The 15,547-nt window shown below is 36.2% G+C and overlaps 1 protein-coding gene across 16 annotated transcripts in view; it reads right to left on the bottom strand.

The window, feature by feature from the left end:
- The window catches only part of DLG2 (discs large MAGUK scaffold protein 2), a 1,971,427-nt gene that overhangs the window by 755,582 nt on the left and 1,200,298 nt on the right, over window positions 1–15,547 (bottom strand). For 2 of the 16 annotated variants that reach the window (XM_021102325.1, XM_021102312.1), the window contains exon 1: window positions 5,142–5,288. The exons of 13 other annotated variants lie outside the window; for them this stretch is intronic. In XM_021102325.1, coding sequence (XP_020957984.1) covers window positions 5,142–5,246 — 105 coding nt within the window. In that variant the 5' untranslated portion in view covers window positions 5,247–5,288. Of the gene's footprint in view, window positions 1–5,141; window positions 5,289–15,547 lie in introns of those variants that run through there. One more of the 16 variants, XM_005667187.3, reaches the window with a different exon arrangement.

The following is a 15,547-nucleotide window of genomic DNA, read 5'->3' on the forward strand; positions in this document are numbered from 1 at the left end:
ACTGGGAGTTCTGAGTGACCCAGGAAGCCAGAGTCCAGGCTCTCCCAACATCCCAGAAGTCCTGTCAGGCTCATCACATGCAGCATTTTTCTTGGGGACCACTTGGTTTCCTATCTTCTTTCCTCTTTCTACATTTGTTTCACACTTTTATATTTATACATGAGCTTTGTCTGCTCTCCATGTGTGCATCCTCAGTTCCAGGTTCAGACAGGTGTTAACCTATGGGCCAGACCATACGTAGTGAAGGTAATAAAACCAGGTCTAAAAGTCATCTCTTTGTCCCCTGGAGATTCCCTTCTAAGGCTCCAGTGCCTTAGTCTGGGCCTGGAATAGTCAGTTCTTTTTTTCTGATTGACCTGCCGGATTCCTGACAGTAAATGAATGACTCAGCTCTCATCACTGTTGTTTCTAACATTTGTCCCTAGTGCTCAAGAAGACCAGGACTTATGGCAAGTTAATAAATACCCCTCACTCCATACTGTTCCTTCACGCCCCAGTGCCTTTACACCTACTGCTGCAGCCACACTCATCTCCTTCATTTGATAAACTACTATTTTAAAAGCCACTCAAGAGCTCTCTTTTAGCTTTCTTTGAGCATCTTTCTTCTCCATTCCAAGCAGATGGATCGCTCCCACCTTGTGCATTTACTTTGGTTTGTCTATCCCTCAATGACAGCTCCTAGCACACTGTGCTGCTGCAGTTGTTTTGGTTTCTATGGTTTCTCCTTATCCTAGTGAAGCTACTAAGAAAATGGGCTCTGGAGCCAGACACCTAGGTTTAAGTCCCGACCTTTCCATTTATTAGCTATGTGACCATGAGGAAGTTAACCTCTATAAACTTTGTAAAATGGAAATGATAGCGCCCCCATCAGAGAGTTGTTGACAAAACTGAGTGAAATAATGTGGGAAGGGCTTAAACGGTACATGACACACAGTAGGTGTTCAACAATATCATCACTTTTATACTGAAATGCCAAACCCAGGATGTGTCAGGTGAGAGGTACTAATTGTTTGCTAAAGAAATTAACATGTGTTTTAAGACTACAAAATATTTGGGAAAGTAAGTTTTTTTGTTTGTAGTGGCTTTGCAAATAATTACAGTTGCTATAATATTCTGATAATAGAAGTGTATCTGTGTATGTATATGTAAAATATTAATTTGTAGTTGTGAAAAATGCTGTAAACAACTCTCATAGGAAGTATTAAAGTGTGCAATAGAGGTATATATGTAATTGCTTTTTTAATGTTTGTCTCATCCATTTGAAGGTAAATACCCTCAAGGCAGGGTCTGAACTCATGTACTTACTGCTATTCGCCCAGGCATATTACACATTTTCTGATACATAAAAGGTATCTTATAAATGTGGACTGAATGAATGAACAAACAGAAAAATGAACCATATTTAAATAATTAGTATGTTTACCATTCTTTTCTACTTAGAATGTCTTCTTCCACTATCATCACTGCATAGCAAAATTCCATTTAATCTTCAAAACTCAGCTGAAGTATCCTTCCATGAAGCTTAGCAGCCCTTTTCTTAATTCTTATGGAAATTCATGGGTACTTAAGGCACTCAACACTTTTTATCTGGCATTAGAGCAATCTGGGTATCCATTTGAACATCCCTGGTGGGCAGAACTCATATAGTTTTCATCAGAGGTTCTCCTGATTTATTCCTTTTGATATCTCAACTAATGCTTGGCAAGCTGCACAACAATCACATTAGACCAAATCCAAACATGATGACAAGCAGCATAAAGAAGATCAACTTTGTACCATACAGCAAAAGACAGTTGGGTACCATTTGGACGAGGCATAACACAGTCTCTCTTCCAAAGTAATTGTGTCACAAAGAAGTTGAAGTGCATCTTTGGGTCCTTATCCTGTGCCTAGGACTAGGCCTAGAACATAGTAGGGGCTTAATAAAATCTGAGCAAAGTGAATGAACTAATAAATGAATAGAAACACAAGCCAGTCTCTATGAAAGTAACTACTAATTATGAGACGGTTTTTATAAGCATATCTACTCATTTGAGTGATAAAACAGCAAAGCCTATGATTTTCCTAACATCTAAAGATACTGACTGTCTAGAAGGATATGCTCATACAGCCTCAATAATGGAACTCATTTACAGAACTTCCTGAGAGAGCTTTTCATTATTTATTCATTCAAAAAATATTTAGGAGCTTACATTGGCTAGCACTTATGCTAAAGATGAGGGAAATTCTGCATTGTTGCCTCATATTCAAGGCTCTTGAGTCAAACAAAAGAACATGCTTGAGATGGCAGGTTTGATCTCCACCTCATCATTATAGGACACGATGTGTTATGTGAAATCAAATACTGAAACTTTGAAAAACTTCCTATTTGGCTTCCTTCTTTCTGCAGACTGTTTTGGGCAATACACTATCTGGGTATCGGCTGCCTTAATTACTTCTCACCAATGTGAATTTTAGGCTGAATGTGGAGATTCTCTGGGCAAGACTGTATTATAACTTGAGATTTAACGTTAAATTTATTCTTGGTCCACAGAACGGCACTGACTGAAAAACCCCTGTGATCTATAGCTTATTGTGTGTGAGAGAGATGGTCCAGACCATCGAAGTGGATCTGAGTTCCTATGGTATGTTAGTTATCCACACTCACTGGAGAGGCACAGACAGCTTGTGAGATTTTCAGGTCAGTGTTTCCAAGATCAGCTCCATTAATGTATGTCTATACTTCCTACATATCATTCATTTCCAAATACTTTTTTTAAAAAAAGATAACCAGGTCTATTTTAAAGGAAGCAACTGATTGAGTCAATGTAGTTTTTCATTTCCTTAATATGCTTAATACAGCATAGTAAAGATAAGCCTTTTTAGGATTTATTACTAAATAATAATAATAATAATAATAATAAAGGGCATCATTAGCCAAGAATGCCTCATATTCATGTATGTATACGTGTGTGTAAACACGTGTGTGTATGAAATACATATCCCTAAGTTTAAAAAGTGCATAAAAATGGAATAAATGAAGTCCTTTTTCTGAGATCTAATTAATATGTTCTGACAATGAAGTGAATTGAGGCTCAATTTAAACAGAATTATTCTCAACTGATAATAATATTCTAGTAGTGACTGTGTTTTCTAAAAGCAGTCCTTGTAAAATTATGATAATACAGTGATACATTTAGTAAAAGACTTCAAAGAAATTTGAGAAGAGTTGAGAGATTGGCAAATTCCTAATACCTTCTGAAAAAGATTTAGAGCAGTCAAAATGAAGCAAACATGAATAAAACTTGAATATGTCTATGTGAATGAGTGCAGTGTGGGGAAACAGACACAAGAATGGAAGAAAGATTAGCTCATGGACAACAGGAATTGAATCCAAGGCTATTTTCCCCATAAGGATCTACCTCCTGCACTAACACATTACTGCTCTCACCATCACCCTACTGCAATACCTTAGTCAAGGTTTATTGTTACCTCCAGATGGATTTAAAGAGAAATCATTTTATGAGGTCAGTATAGACAAAGCTAGTGATGAAAACTGCCATGAAGTAACTAGAAAGGCTGAGACTGAAGACCCTTGTTAGTTAATTTCATTCATTGTGCACAAACTCACCAGGCACTCTGTTGTGTCAGGCACTGAGTTAGACCCTGGGAATAGATGCTGCCTATAGGCAAGGAGCTCAAGATGGGAAAAGAAGAAAAGAAACAAATAAATGTCAGTTCCTTTCTCCAACTTATTTTCCTTTTCTCTTTAACTCCAAGAAGTTACAACATAATTGGAGAGACAGAAAAGAAAATGCTTAGAGTAAAATATGTTGGGTGATAAATCAGAGGTGCATGCAAGGAACCAAGGTAGGAAAAAAGGAGAGAAAGCTCCACAGAGGAGAAAGAAACCCGAGCTTCATGGAGTACCATAATCTTCTTGATAAAACAGAGGAGGAAGTGTTTAATAAAGATAGGAGAAGCAAACTATACATAGAAGATTCCAATTCAGAGTAGAGTAATTATAGCTTAATCTGATTTAGAAAGCTTCTCACAGTTTTTTAAATGCTTGCAAAAATTGTTTTATATCTTTAACAATTAAGATCAATTTACAGAGATCGAGCTAGAAAAGAGTTTTCAATGATAAGAACTTTAAATGTAATACAGCCGTTGAAACAGGTGATTCTCAAGTTACAGAGGAAAAAAAATATAATGGCATCTAACTTGAATTACTTGAAAATAACTTGAACTTCAAAAGAGATTTAATCCATTTTTTTTTTGTCAGAAGCATATCTCTTGTGTTTCCATGTCAGAAATAATGTTTTTCTTGAGGAATTCCAATTAATTTTTTTGCAGGTCTTAATTTTTAAGGGTGTTTTCTTATTTCTAATAGATTATCTCAATCCTTCAAAATAGATCTACTTAAAGAATCAAATATTTTTGCCCTCTTCTTCCGTGTCCCATTAACCCCACCTCAGCCTATCAAATGTAGACAGCCTAGTTCCTCTGGTTGGATAATTATAAGCACAAACATTCTCTCTGCAATGGAAACTGTAATGACACTGATTGACTTATTAATTCACTTTACGTATCTATGTACTTTTTTTTAACAAGCGTCTAAGCTATTTTTATGAATCTCCAAGTAGTATATCTTTACTTTACAAAAGGAACATTCACACTTTTCAAGGGGTTTTTATGGTAGATTTTACTTAGATAAGCAAAGAATTGAAAGCAAAGAACTAACTTTTGGCTTCCTTATCACAGTATTAAACCTACTGCAACAGACATTCAAGCCATTCTAAATTGTTTTGGAGGAACCAACCAGGAAATACACACTGCAAGCTACTTCACATATTAATATGAGGAATATCAATCTTGTGCCTTTTATTTAGTTCATGTTACTATTCAAAACTACCATCTTCAGTGAGATAAGTTTGCCTGGATGATTGTTTACTCTTTCTCATTGATCAGTGTTTGACCATATTCATGATTTAGATTTCACACAGAGCAAAAACAGACATATTTATCTCAAACAAGCACTACAGAAGAGATACTACATCTTTAAATGCATAGAATACATGCCATTGATCTATAGCTATAGAAGGAAAAATAGGAGAAAAATGAAAAGAATCCCTAGGAAAATAAAAGGAAATATTCCTTACCGGAATAAAAGCATGTTGCATAGCTTGTTCACATTGTTTTAAGGATGCAATAGTATCCCACAGAAGCTGATAATTTTCAGCCCGGGAAGCACTTGGCCGTTGCATGGTGAAAGCTAGTAACACTCAAACTGAGCTCAAAGAACCCAGTTGAAGAAGGAAAAAAAAAAAAAAAAAAAAAAAAAAAAAAAAAAAAAAAAAAAAAAAAAACCCTGCAGATCTGTTACATAAACTTCTTAATTAGATCTGCTACACAAACTGCTATCTTAAGACTTAAAAAAAAGTTAATCAGAACATTTCTTTTGGGGGATAACTGGGCATGACTTGAACAGAGACAGATGTTTTCATTGGGAAGGATTTTCGTTCCCACACTTGTGAAAAGCAATACCATCAGTGTTTCCTCTGTCTTTACATGGGTCTGGCGAAACGGCACATACCATAAGTGTGTGGGGGGAAGGAAGTAGGAGGGAGAGAGATGTAAAAAAATATATTTCCACCAGCAGATTTGGGTGGCAGGCCACGGAGGTAGAATTTGAGTAGCTTGCGAAAAGTTGTAAAATTGAAAGGAGTGGGTTACATACCCATCTATGTACATAGGCAGGTGTCTACACTTGTCTGGTGTGTTTGTAATACATGCCTTCTCACAGTGTCATTTAATATATCAACTCTCCTCTTGGTTTAGTTACGACCTAGATATGATACGCTTTTTCATCTACAGAGTATCACTGCTTTTATGAACTAGAGAATTGTTTATCTGCGGTTATCTCTAAAGACAAACCAGAAAGCTCCTGAGTATAAAATGTAGTCAAATGTTTATCTTAAAATATGAGTAATTAGAAGATCTTTTTGTTGTCTTTTGTGTTAGATAAAAATCATGTTTATTTCTTCTCTTAGGTGGAATTTATATAAATAATGACAATATTTGACAATAATGACAATGAGAAATGAACCTTTAAATGTTCTTGGGATCTGAGAGTGGGCTGTGCATAACTGGAACATGTTAATTCCATAGAAACTGCTTTAACAAAAAAAGGCTACTGTAAGTACTAAATAAATCTGAACAACAAACTAGAGCCACATCTTCTCAGTGTTCCTTCACCTGAGACGGGAGCCCACAAGGTAAGGTCAGGCTCTATTAGCCCTCACAGACTCTGTGAGATTGTTCAGGAAGGGGGTAATGCAGCTTGTAAGGTACTGAGAACTCAGGAGTTATGAAGGAATCTATCTTCTCAGGGCTAGTTACACAGCCAACAATGGGGATATTTATTCAGTATTTCTAGAGGTAAGGGGTAAACTGAGGGCAATACAGAGCATAACAGATTGTGCTTTCTATTGACCTAGAAAATCCAAGGAGTATAAAGCAAGGTACAAATTGTAGAAAACAGTGTGATAACACAAATGAAGGGTTTTTGCTGTATTATTTTTAGAAGAGCTGCATGATTTGGGTTACCTAGTTTTTCTGCTCTGGTACCTGGGTGATAGTAGATTAGTTCATACTAATAACCTTGTGGTGTGAAAGTCTCAAAGGCTGATTCCAGCAAAGTATTCTTATCTCAGTTACCTTCCTATGTTGAAATGAAGCACTTGCCAGTGGAATTGATCTTAGACAATTTCTACCTGGACAAATTTGTAAGGAGATAAAGTTTTCTTTAATATTTCATGAGTACACACCATAAGGCTACTGCCATTAGTTTGTTTTTCAGTACCAATTTGACCAACCTGCTCTTTTTCTCATTCATAGTGTTCTTCTGTTAAGCTCACACCCACAGTCCCTCCTCTGCCTTCATTCCTGCCCTTATATGCTTCCATCTGCCCTAGCCACATGCTTCTTCCTCATGCACTGTCGACCAGCCAGCCCACAACTCCCAGAAAATATTCCTTCACTAGTAGATGTTCTGTATTTCTTATCAAATGCAGCAAAATAAAAGTTGTTTTTCTAAGTTATCCTCCAAAATTTCAACCTATCCTTTCCGAATTCTTTGAGCAAATGTTCATCATTATTCCAGACCCCAACCTGTGGGTCTTCTGTCATACCTTGGACTTCTATCACCTTGTTCACCAGATCCCCTCCGTTTTTCATTTAACCAGCATCTTTTTAAAAAATACCTCTCCTTACTCTTTGGCAAAAGGATAAAGAATCCACATGTAGAATCTGCATGTAGAAACGCCACGTTAAAAAATGCCCCTGGAATAATGCATTCATTCATTCATTCATTGATCCTATAACCACATCAAGCATCTCCCATGTGCTATATTTTTTATTGCGTTATGGGAAAATGGATATATCAGATGTTGATTTTGTCTTTAAGGAGCTTAAATTTAATTGAAAGGATGATACATGAGAACAAAGAAAAAAAAAGGACAAGTTAAAAAAGGATAGATGCCCTAAAAGAAGTGGTGTAAACTATTCACAAAATAATGAAAAAGAAAAATTACATTGGGACAATCAAGGCGCCTTCACAGAAGATTTAGCATTTGGCTAGAGCTTGAAGTTAGGGTAAAATTTGGACATATAGAGATAGGTAGGAGACATTCCTGAGGAAGAAAAGACAGAACAAAGGCACAAAGTAGGAAAGCAGAGATCATTACTGGTCATTTTGGAAGGAACATGACAGTAAAATAGCTTCACATGCAAGACTGTTACTGGAGCCAAGGTTATTCTTGAATAAAAAGTCAGTAGCTTCCTATTGCTAATGCTAATCAATCTTAGCTTTAACCAATTTTTAGAGTATCTATGTGCATAATTTTAGTGAAACTAAACCTCATGAGGTAGTACATTTCATACACTTATTCCTCATTCTTTAAAAGAGGAACACTGGTATACTTTTGGATGTTTTGGTTGATTTAATCATTTAGATCATATTGCTTAATTATTTAGTTTTCATTAAGTACATATAGCGTGTTTTGCACCCGTGCCCAATCACTTTTATAAGTTCTAAAATCTATTACATTCAGCATTCAAGAGGGGTCCACCGTGAGTTCTTAGCTGATCAAATATTTGGCATAGTTCAATTTGGCTCAGTTTAGCAAATATTTATTGAGCTCTACTATATGCTAAGCACTGCACTAGAAACAGTGCAAAGATAAATATTACATAATGTCAATTCTCTGTTTCAACTATCACTCGGTATGCATTTATCTCTGCCCACAAAGTAGAATGCTGTATATATTTTCTTCCTGTTAGCACAATGCCTGATACATCATGGCTACCATTTTTCTGTTAAACCCTCAGTCACTGGGCCATATGTCCATTATATCTAAATATACTGCCATGCTCTAAATTAGATTACAGGCCTAAGAATGTCTAAAAGTACTTTTTGTATGGTACTTGCCCAGACAGGTCTGCATTTTTCTTTCTGCCCATGAATAGTTTAAATATAACTTTATGATAATTGTACTTCCAGTAAAAATGCAGTAACAGGGCTTAGATGTATATACCTATCTGAAAAAAACAAACAAACAAACCTGAACGATGTATATAAAACAATGAGTCTCAAAAATGGACACCAGACATTAAAAAACAGTGAACTCTGACAGAGAGGAAACAAACAGACTAAGTCCTACAATGCCCTACTTATACTCTTGAATGTCTAGGCTACACTGGAGGGAGGGGGGATCCACTCAGAACCCAGTGGACTTGCTGGAATGAGGAGATAGATTTGGTTTTCTGGAGAAACCAATGCAACAAGGAGAAATAGAGAAATTCATAAGCATAGTTGGAAATTTTAATACCCTTCTCTGTATAATTAATAGAATAAGCAGACAGAAAATATGTAAGGATATAGAAAACCATTTCAAAAATCATTCATCGGAGTTCCCGTCGTGGCGCAGTGGTTAACGAATCCGACTAGGAACCATGAGGTTGCGGGTTCGATCCCTGGGCTTGCTCAGTGGGTTAACGATCCGGCGTTGCCGTGAGCTGTGGTGTAGGTTGCAGACGCGGCTCGGATCCCGCGTTGCTGTGGCTCTGGCGTAGGCCGGTGGCTACAGCTCCGATTCAACCCCTAGCCTGGGAACCTCCATATGCTGCGGGAGCGGCCCAAGAAATAGCAACAATAACAACAACAACAACAACAACAAAAGACAAAAGACAAAAAAAAAAAAAAAAAAAAAATCATTCATCAATGTGAGCTAATATACCTTCATGAAACTCTCCAACTACAACAGCAAAGTATACACATTCATTTCAAGTATTGATGGAACATTTACTAAGACAGAACATAGTCTGAGCCACAAGTCAAATTTTAATAGATTTAAAGAGATTTAGGTCAAAGAAAGGATACTCTCTGACCATGGTAAAATTAAGTTAGAAATAATAATGGAACAATCTCTGCAAATTCCTAAAATATTTGACGACTAAATAACACACTTTTATATAATCCATTGGTCAAAGAAGAAAGCAAAGTTAAGTTAGAATGCATTCTGAACTGAATGAAATAAAACCACAACATATCAAAATTGGTTAGATGCCTTTAAAGCAGTAGTTAATGCTACATATATATCATAAACACTTATATTTGAAAAGAAGGAAGATCTCAAATTAATCATCCTGGCTTGTACCTTACACAAATAGAAAAAAAAATACAGTGAATTAAACCAAAGTAGCAGAAAAAAAATTACAAGAGAAAATACAGCTAGTTTATTTATATCAATAAGACTAGTTATTTATAAATAGAACCACAGCTAGTTCTTTGAGAATATCAATAAAATTGATAACCCTCTAGCAAGACTAATGAGGAAAGAGAGAAGATATAAATTATCAAAGCCAGAAATAAGAGAGGTAGCATCACTACAGATCCTATAGTAATGAAAGGATCTTTGAAAAATGAAAATAAAGAAATCTCATAAACAACCTTATGCAAATAAATTTGACACCTTAGATGGGATGGACAAATTCCTTGAGAGATAAAAACTACCAAAACTCACTCAAGAAAAGTAAGTAACCTGTATAGCCATACTATATATTGATTAAAGATGGAGTTTGTAATTAAAAACCTAACCACCAAGAAACTCCAAAACTAGATGACTTCTGATGAATTATACCAAGTATTTAAGAAAAGAAATAATTCTATACAAACTCTTTCAAAGAACTGAAGAGGGAAACAAACTTTATAACTTGTTTTTTGAGGTCAGCATTACCCTGGTACCAAACCAGATGAAGATATTACAAGAAAACCAAATATTCATTTTATATCTCAACAGACTTTAGCAAATTGAATCCAACCATATGTAAAAGGGATAATACATCATAATCAAATAGGTCTAACCTTTGAAAATGACCTAATATAATTCATCATATTACAAACATTTAATGAGCACAACTAATCAACCAATAACTGTGTGCTCAATAGGCACAGAGTGAAAACATTTTGCAAAATCCAGTATCTATTCCTAGTAAAAACAAAACCAACAAACAAACAAAAAAACTCTCTCAGGACAAGATAAGGATGTCCTTGCTCACCACTTCTCTTTAGCATTGTCTAGGACGTTCTAGACAATTAAAAAAGTCAAGGAAAAGAAAAATATTAAAAATAAAAAAGTTTCTTTATATTTAACATAACTGTATATGCAGAAATCTCATGAAATATAAAGCAAACTTTAGAATTTGTAAACAAGTTTAGCAAGGTTACAGAATAAAAGATCAATATACAAAGAATGATTGTGTTTCTCTTTACTAGCAATAAATAAATGAAAAGTTAAATAAAAAATAATACTATTTATCATAAGTCAAAAAATAAAATACTTAAGGATAAACTTTTCAAAAAGTCATGTGCATTGAAAACCACAAAACTTTCCTCAGTTAAATTAAAAACCTATAAGTGGAGAGATACATGACTCTCCTGGGTTATAAGACAATATTATTTTTGATGTCATAACCTGAATATTAACTTATAGATTCAATGCAATATGATCTCAATAAAAATCCAATAAGGTCATGTGTTTGTTTGTTTAGTTGTTTGTCTTGGTGAAATGGACAAGCTGACTGTAAAATAATACGGAAATTCAAAGAATATAGAATAGCCAAGACAACTTTGAAGAGGAAAAATAAAATTGTAGAAGAAATATTACCCGTTTTCTAGACTTATTAGAAAGCTAAGGTAATCAGTGTGGCACTCATTTAAATATAAATAAAACAGAAGAGATACTCCAGAAATCTACCCACATAGCTACATACAAAAGGTTTTTCAAAAGTGTGCAAAGGCAATACGGTAAGGAAAAGGTTATCTTCCCAACAAATGATGTTGGAACAATTAGATATACTACATGTGAACTCAAAAACAGACTACAGACCTGAATGTAAAGCCTAAAGGAAAGTATAGAGAATCTGTGGGATGTAAAGTTTGGATCAAACACCAAAAGCATAATCATAAAAGCACAAATTGATAAACTGGACATCATCAAATGGAAAATTTCTCTTCCTTGAAACACTGTTAAGAGAATGAAAAGACAAGACACAGAACGCAAGCAAAACTTACAAACCATGTGTTTAATACAGAATTTGTTTCTAAAGTACATAAAGAACTCTCAAAACCCATTAAGAAGAAAACAATCCAATTAAAAACAAGCAAAACATTTCAAGAGACACCATTAACGAATATATACATGTATCAAATCAGCATGTGAAAAGAGTATCAAGATTGTAATTTATTAGAGAAATAAAAATTAAAATACTACCACACACCAATGAGAGTGGCTAATATTAAAGAAGACTAACAGTAGCGAGGATTCATGAAGATGTGGAAGACAGGACCTCTCATACACTGCTGGTGGAAAGAGAAATGCTACATTCCCTTTGGAAACAGTTCAGTGGTTTCCTAAAAAGTTAAACATGCACTATATTATGATTTAACCATTCTACTCCTAGATATTTACCCAAGTGAAATGAAAGCATATGTTCATTCAAATATTCATAGCTTTATTTGTAATAGTGAAAAACTGGAAACAACATGTGAATGGGTAAATGAATTGTGATATATCCAAACAATGGAATACTACTCAGCCCTAAAAGGAAATGAACTATTGATACACACGACATGTGGACGAGTCAAAAAATGATTATGCTGAATGAAAGAATAAATTAATATATACTGTATAGACCCATTTATAGAAAATTGTAGAAAATGCATGCTAACCCTTAGGGACAAAAAGGAGAAACTGGGAATGGGGAGGTATTGTGGGCAGGGGAGGGAGCTGGATAAAAGGATTATGAAGGGGCATGAAGAAATTTTAGAGTTGAGGGATGTGTTCATTATTGTGAATGGATGGTTTTATACATTAAAACATCAATTTGTACATTTTGCAGTTCCTTGAATATCAATTAGAATTCACTGAAGTTATTTTTTTTAATGTCTTAAAAAGTTCCCAGAAAAGCCATCAGAAAGTCTCAAGTGACAAGTCCTGTTATCCTTTAATGTTATAATCTTGTAGTTTGATGCATCTCCCTGAGATGGGAAGGGACCTAGAACGCACCGACCTCCAAGCAGGAAGGGAAGCAAAGGTTATGAACAGGTTTCACAAGAGGAAAGGCCTGAGATTTCCAGGCCGGGAGCCTTACTCTTAGTTATGATTCTTTCCCTCATTAGCAGTAAGATCTTGCTTTAGTCATTTTGTTTGAAAGAATTATTTGTGTACAAAATGAAGAAGTTAGACTCAATCGCCCCTCAAGTGTTTTTCAGAGCTATAATTCAGTGATCTATGGATATATTTTAATTTTCAATAATTCCATTTTCCTCTCAACTAAACACTTATAATGGTGGCCTTAAATATAGCAAAAATATCCCACGTAATTTTGAGTTGTGCATCATTATCCTGCATGCTGATCATCTTTCCAGTAAGACAGTAAAGTGTTGAGGGGTCAGCCCCTCCATCTTAAAAGTTCTGGTTTCCTCACAGCAATTTCAACTTCAGAGCCTATCATTGTAATAGTGACGTTATAATTAGTATTAATATTTTAAGGATGGCAATCTACCATCATCCTTCTTAAAAAATCACTTTGCCATGCAGCACCCATCTCATCCCCATGAAGGTATTAGTCTCAATTTTCAGATAGAGAAATAAGTCCTCAGAGGCCAATGTAACTTCCTTCACCATGTACTAGCCACGTGAGCTTGGACAAGTTCCTTAGTTTCTCTTTACTGCTGTTGCTTCTCTGTAAAATGGAGATTATGAAAGTACTCATCTCCCTGGATTGTTGAGGATTGAATGAGCTGGTATTTACAGAACTTTAGAATAGAGCCTGACACACAGTTATTACTATTATTTTTTGTTAAATTAATTTCATTTCAATTTATTAATTTATTCAATAGGAATTAAGCTATAAGTAAGTGTTAAACAAGATCTAAGATAAATTCTTACCTTTTGGCTCTTTGTTCAACACACATTTGACCAGTGATCAGTAAAGATTTAGGTAACTGCACATATACATTTCCTGGCCTCCACCACACCCCAGTCTAAGTGTGTATTCTCCAAAGTTTCTCTTTCTTAAACCTGTTTGTATTCTTCATGGTTCCTATCTTAATGTGGGATATAACAGGGTTTTTTTTACTTTAAATTTCTAGTCTTCCCATTAAACTGTAAAAATCAGAGAAGAGAAGCCAGTGTATAGCCAGCACCAGCAAGGTATCTGGAATATCATGGACTCTTTCAGAGTTCACTCAATACGCTGTTATCAATAGGGCCTAAAGTAGACAAAAGCTTTATTAACTCTTAAAAAAAAATATGCTAGTATATTTACCTGGATCTTCTGTATTTCCAAAGATCTCTGGTGAATTTGGCCATGGCTCTTATCCAAAACTCATATTTGAGCCATTATCTCCTATTTAATGGAGAATAACGCTTCTTTTTTTGATAGAGTAAGACTCAAATGACTTTACCAGAATAAAAGAGACAATGAATTTTTGCTATAGTGCAATGGTGTTCCTGAGGGCATGATTTGATGTGTGGGATACCAAAATTCATACAAAAGAGAAGTGTGCTGTGTATTCGGTCAGTCAGCACACTTCACACATACTTAAGGAGATGCAAGTCATTGTGGTACAGTGCCAGTCCATACACTCTGCACGAGTCTTTGGAATCATAAGCCCAATTCTACAAGGGAGAGAAAACTTGTTTGAACATAGTTCTACCAAACACAAGGTCAGAACATGTACACCTCAGGCCAGCGTAACTGGGGCTCACCCAGAGACCCATGAGGCGGATCAAGCCTGTGTTCACCGTTTGCTCTGAGAGCCCTCAGCCCTCCTCCTCGGGACTCTCCTGATGGAAGGTAAGCAACAGGAACTCATCTACAGAAGAGTCTTAAGATTTGACTGTCTCGCCCCACCCACTTGCTTTCTAGACTCTTTTTTAGGGCACATGTCAATCTTACTCATCTTTTTGCCTCCAGCTCTAGCACGTTTCCCGGCATACAGTGAGGGTGAGCAAAGGTTTGTTAAATAAATGGAAGGATGTGAAATGCACTGCACTTAGTGTTGAGGGTAACAGGAATTCCTTTTATTCGTTGAGCACATTCTGAATGACAAAGCACTTTCACAACTAGGAATTTTCTTTCCTTTTACTTTTTATCCTCTCTCTTTTCACTCATTTAAATATTAGTATGGCGATGGAGACTTCATATCTATTCCTGGCCCAGATTTCTTTCCTGAATTGGATATCCTGCTGCCTGCTGGTCATCTCCACTCAAATATCTCACAGACAGCTCAGATTCAACGCCTTCAAACTCTGAGCTTTTATCCTCCTTCCTCCCCCTCAAATCTGTTTCTCTTTCATTTCCTCATCCAGTAAATCCCAGCTCCTTCCACTCAGTTGCTCAAGCCAGACACTTTCCTCTCAGGAACCCACAATGTCCACTTCATCCTGACCCTCCTGGCCCAGCATGGTCTAACCCAGCATTTTACCCATGTCATCCTGTGCCACCTCCCCCCTCCCTGTGCCCCACAGGCCTGTTCCTCGTACTTAGGATAAGAAGAAATGCATTCTCGTGTCAGTTCCTCTGCAAGTGCTAGTTACCTTGTCTCAAATCTTCTCCCACCTCTTCTCTAGAATTCTCCCCCACTTTCCTTCAAATCTCAGTTCCACTGCACACTGTAGGAGGCTTAGCAGTGTCCCTCTCCCATCGCCATCACCAGATGCCAGGAAGACTCCCTTCCCCCAGATGTGACAACCAAAGAGGCCTCTAAACATTGCCAAATATCCCCTTGAAGACACTTGTCCTTAGAGTAAATCCATTTAAGAACCTCTGCCCTTGAGCTTGAAAAAGACATTCTGTCATACATTTTCTTTTTCTTTCTTTCTTTCGTTTTTTGTTTTTTAAGGACCACACCTGTGGCATATGGAAGTTTCCAGGCTAGGGGTCGAATTGGAGATGCAGCTGCGGGTCTACACCACAGCCACAGCAATGCCAGATCTGA

This window comes from Sus scrofa, chromosome 9 (assembly GCF_000003025.6).
Source record: "Sus scrofa isolate TJ Tabasco breed Duroc chromosome 9, Sscrofa11.1, whole genome shotgun sequence".
In the NCBI taxonomy this organism is placed as follows: Eukaryota; Metazoa; Chordata; class Mammalia; order Artiodactyla; family Suidae; genus Sus; species Sus scrofa.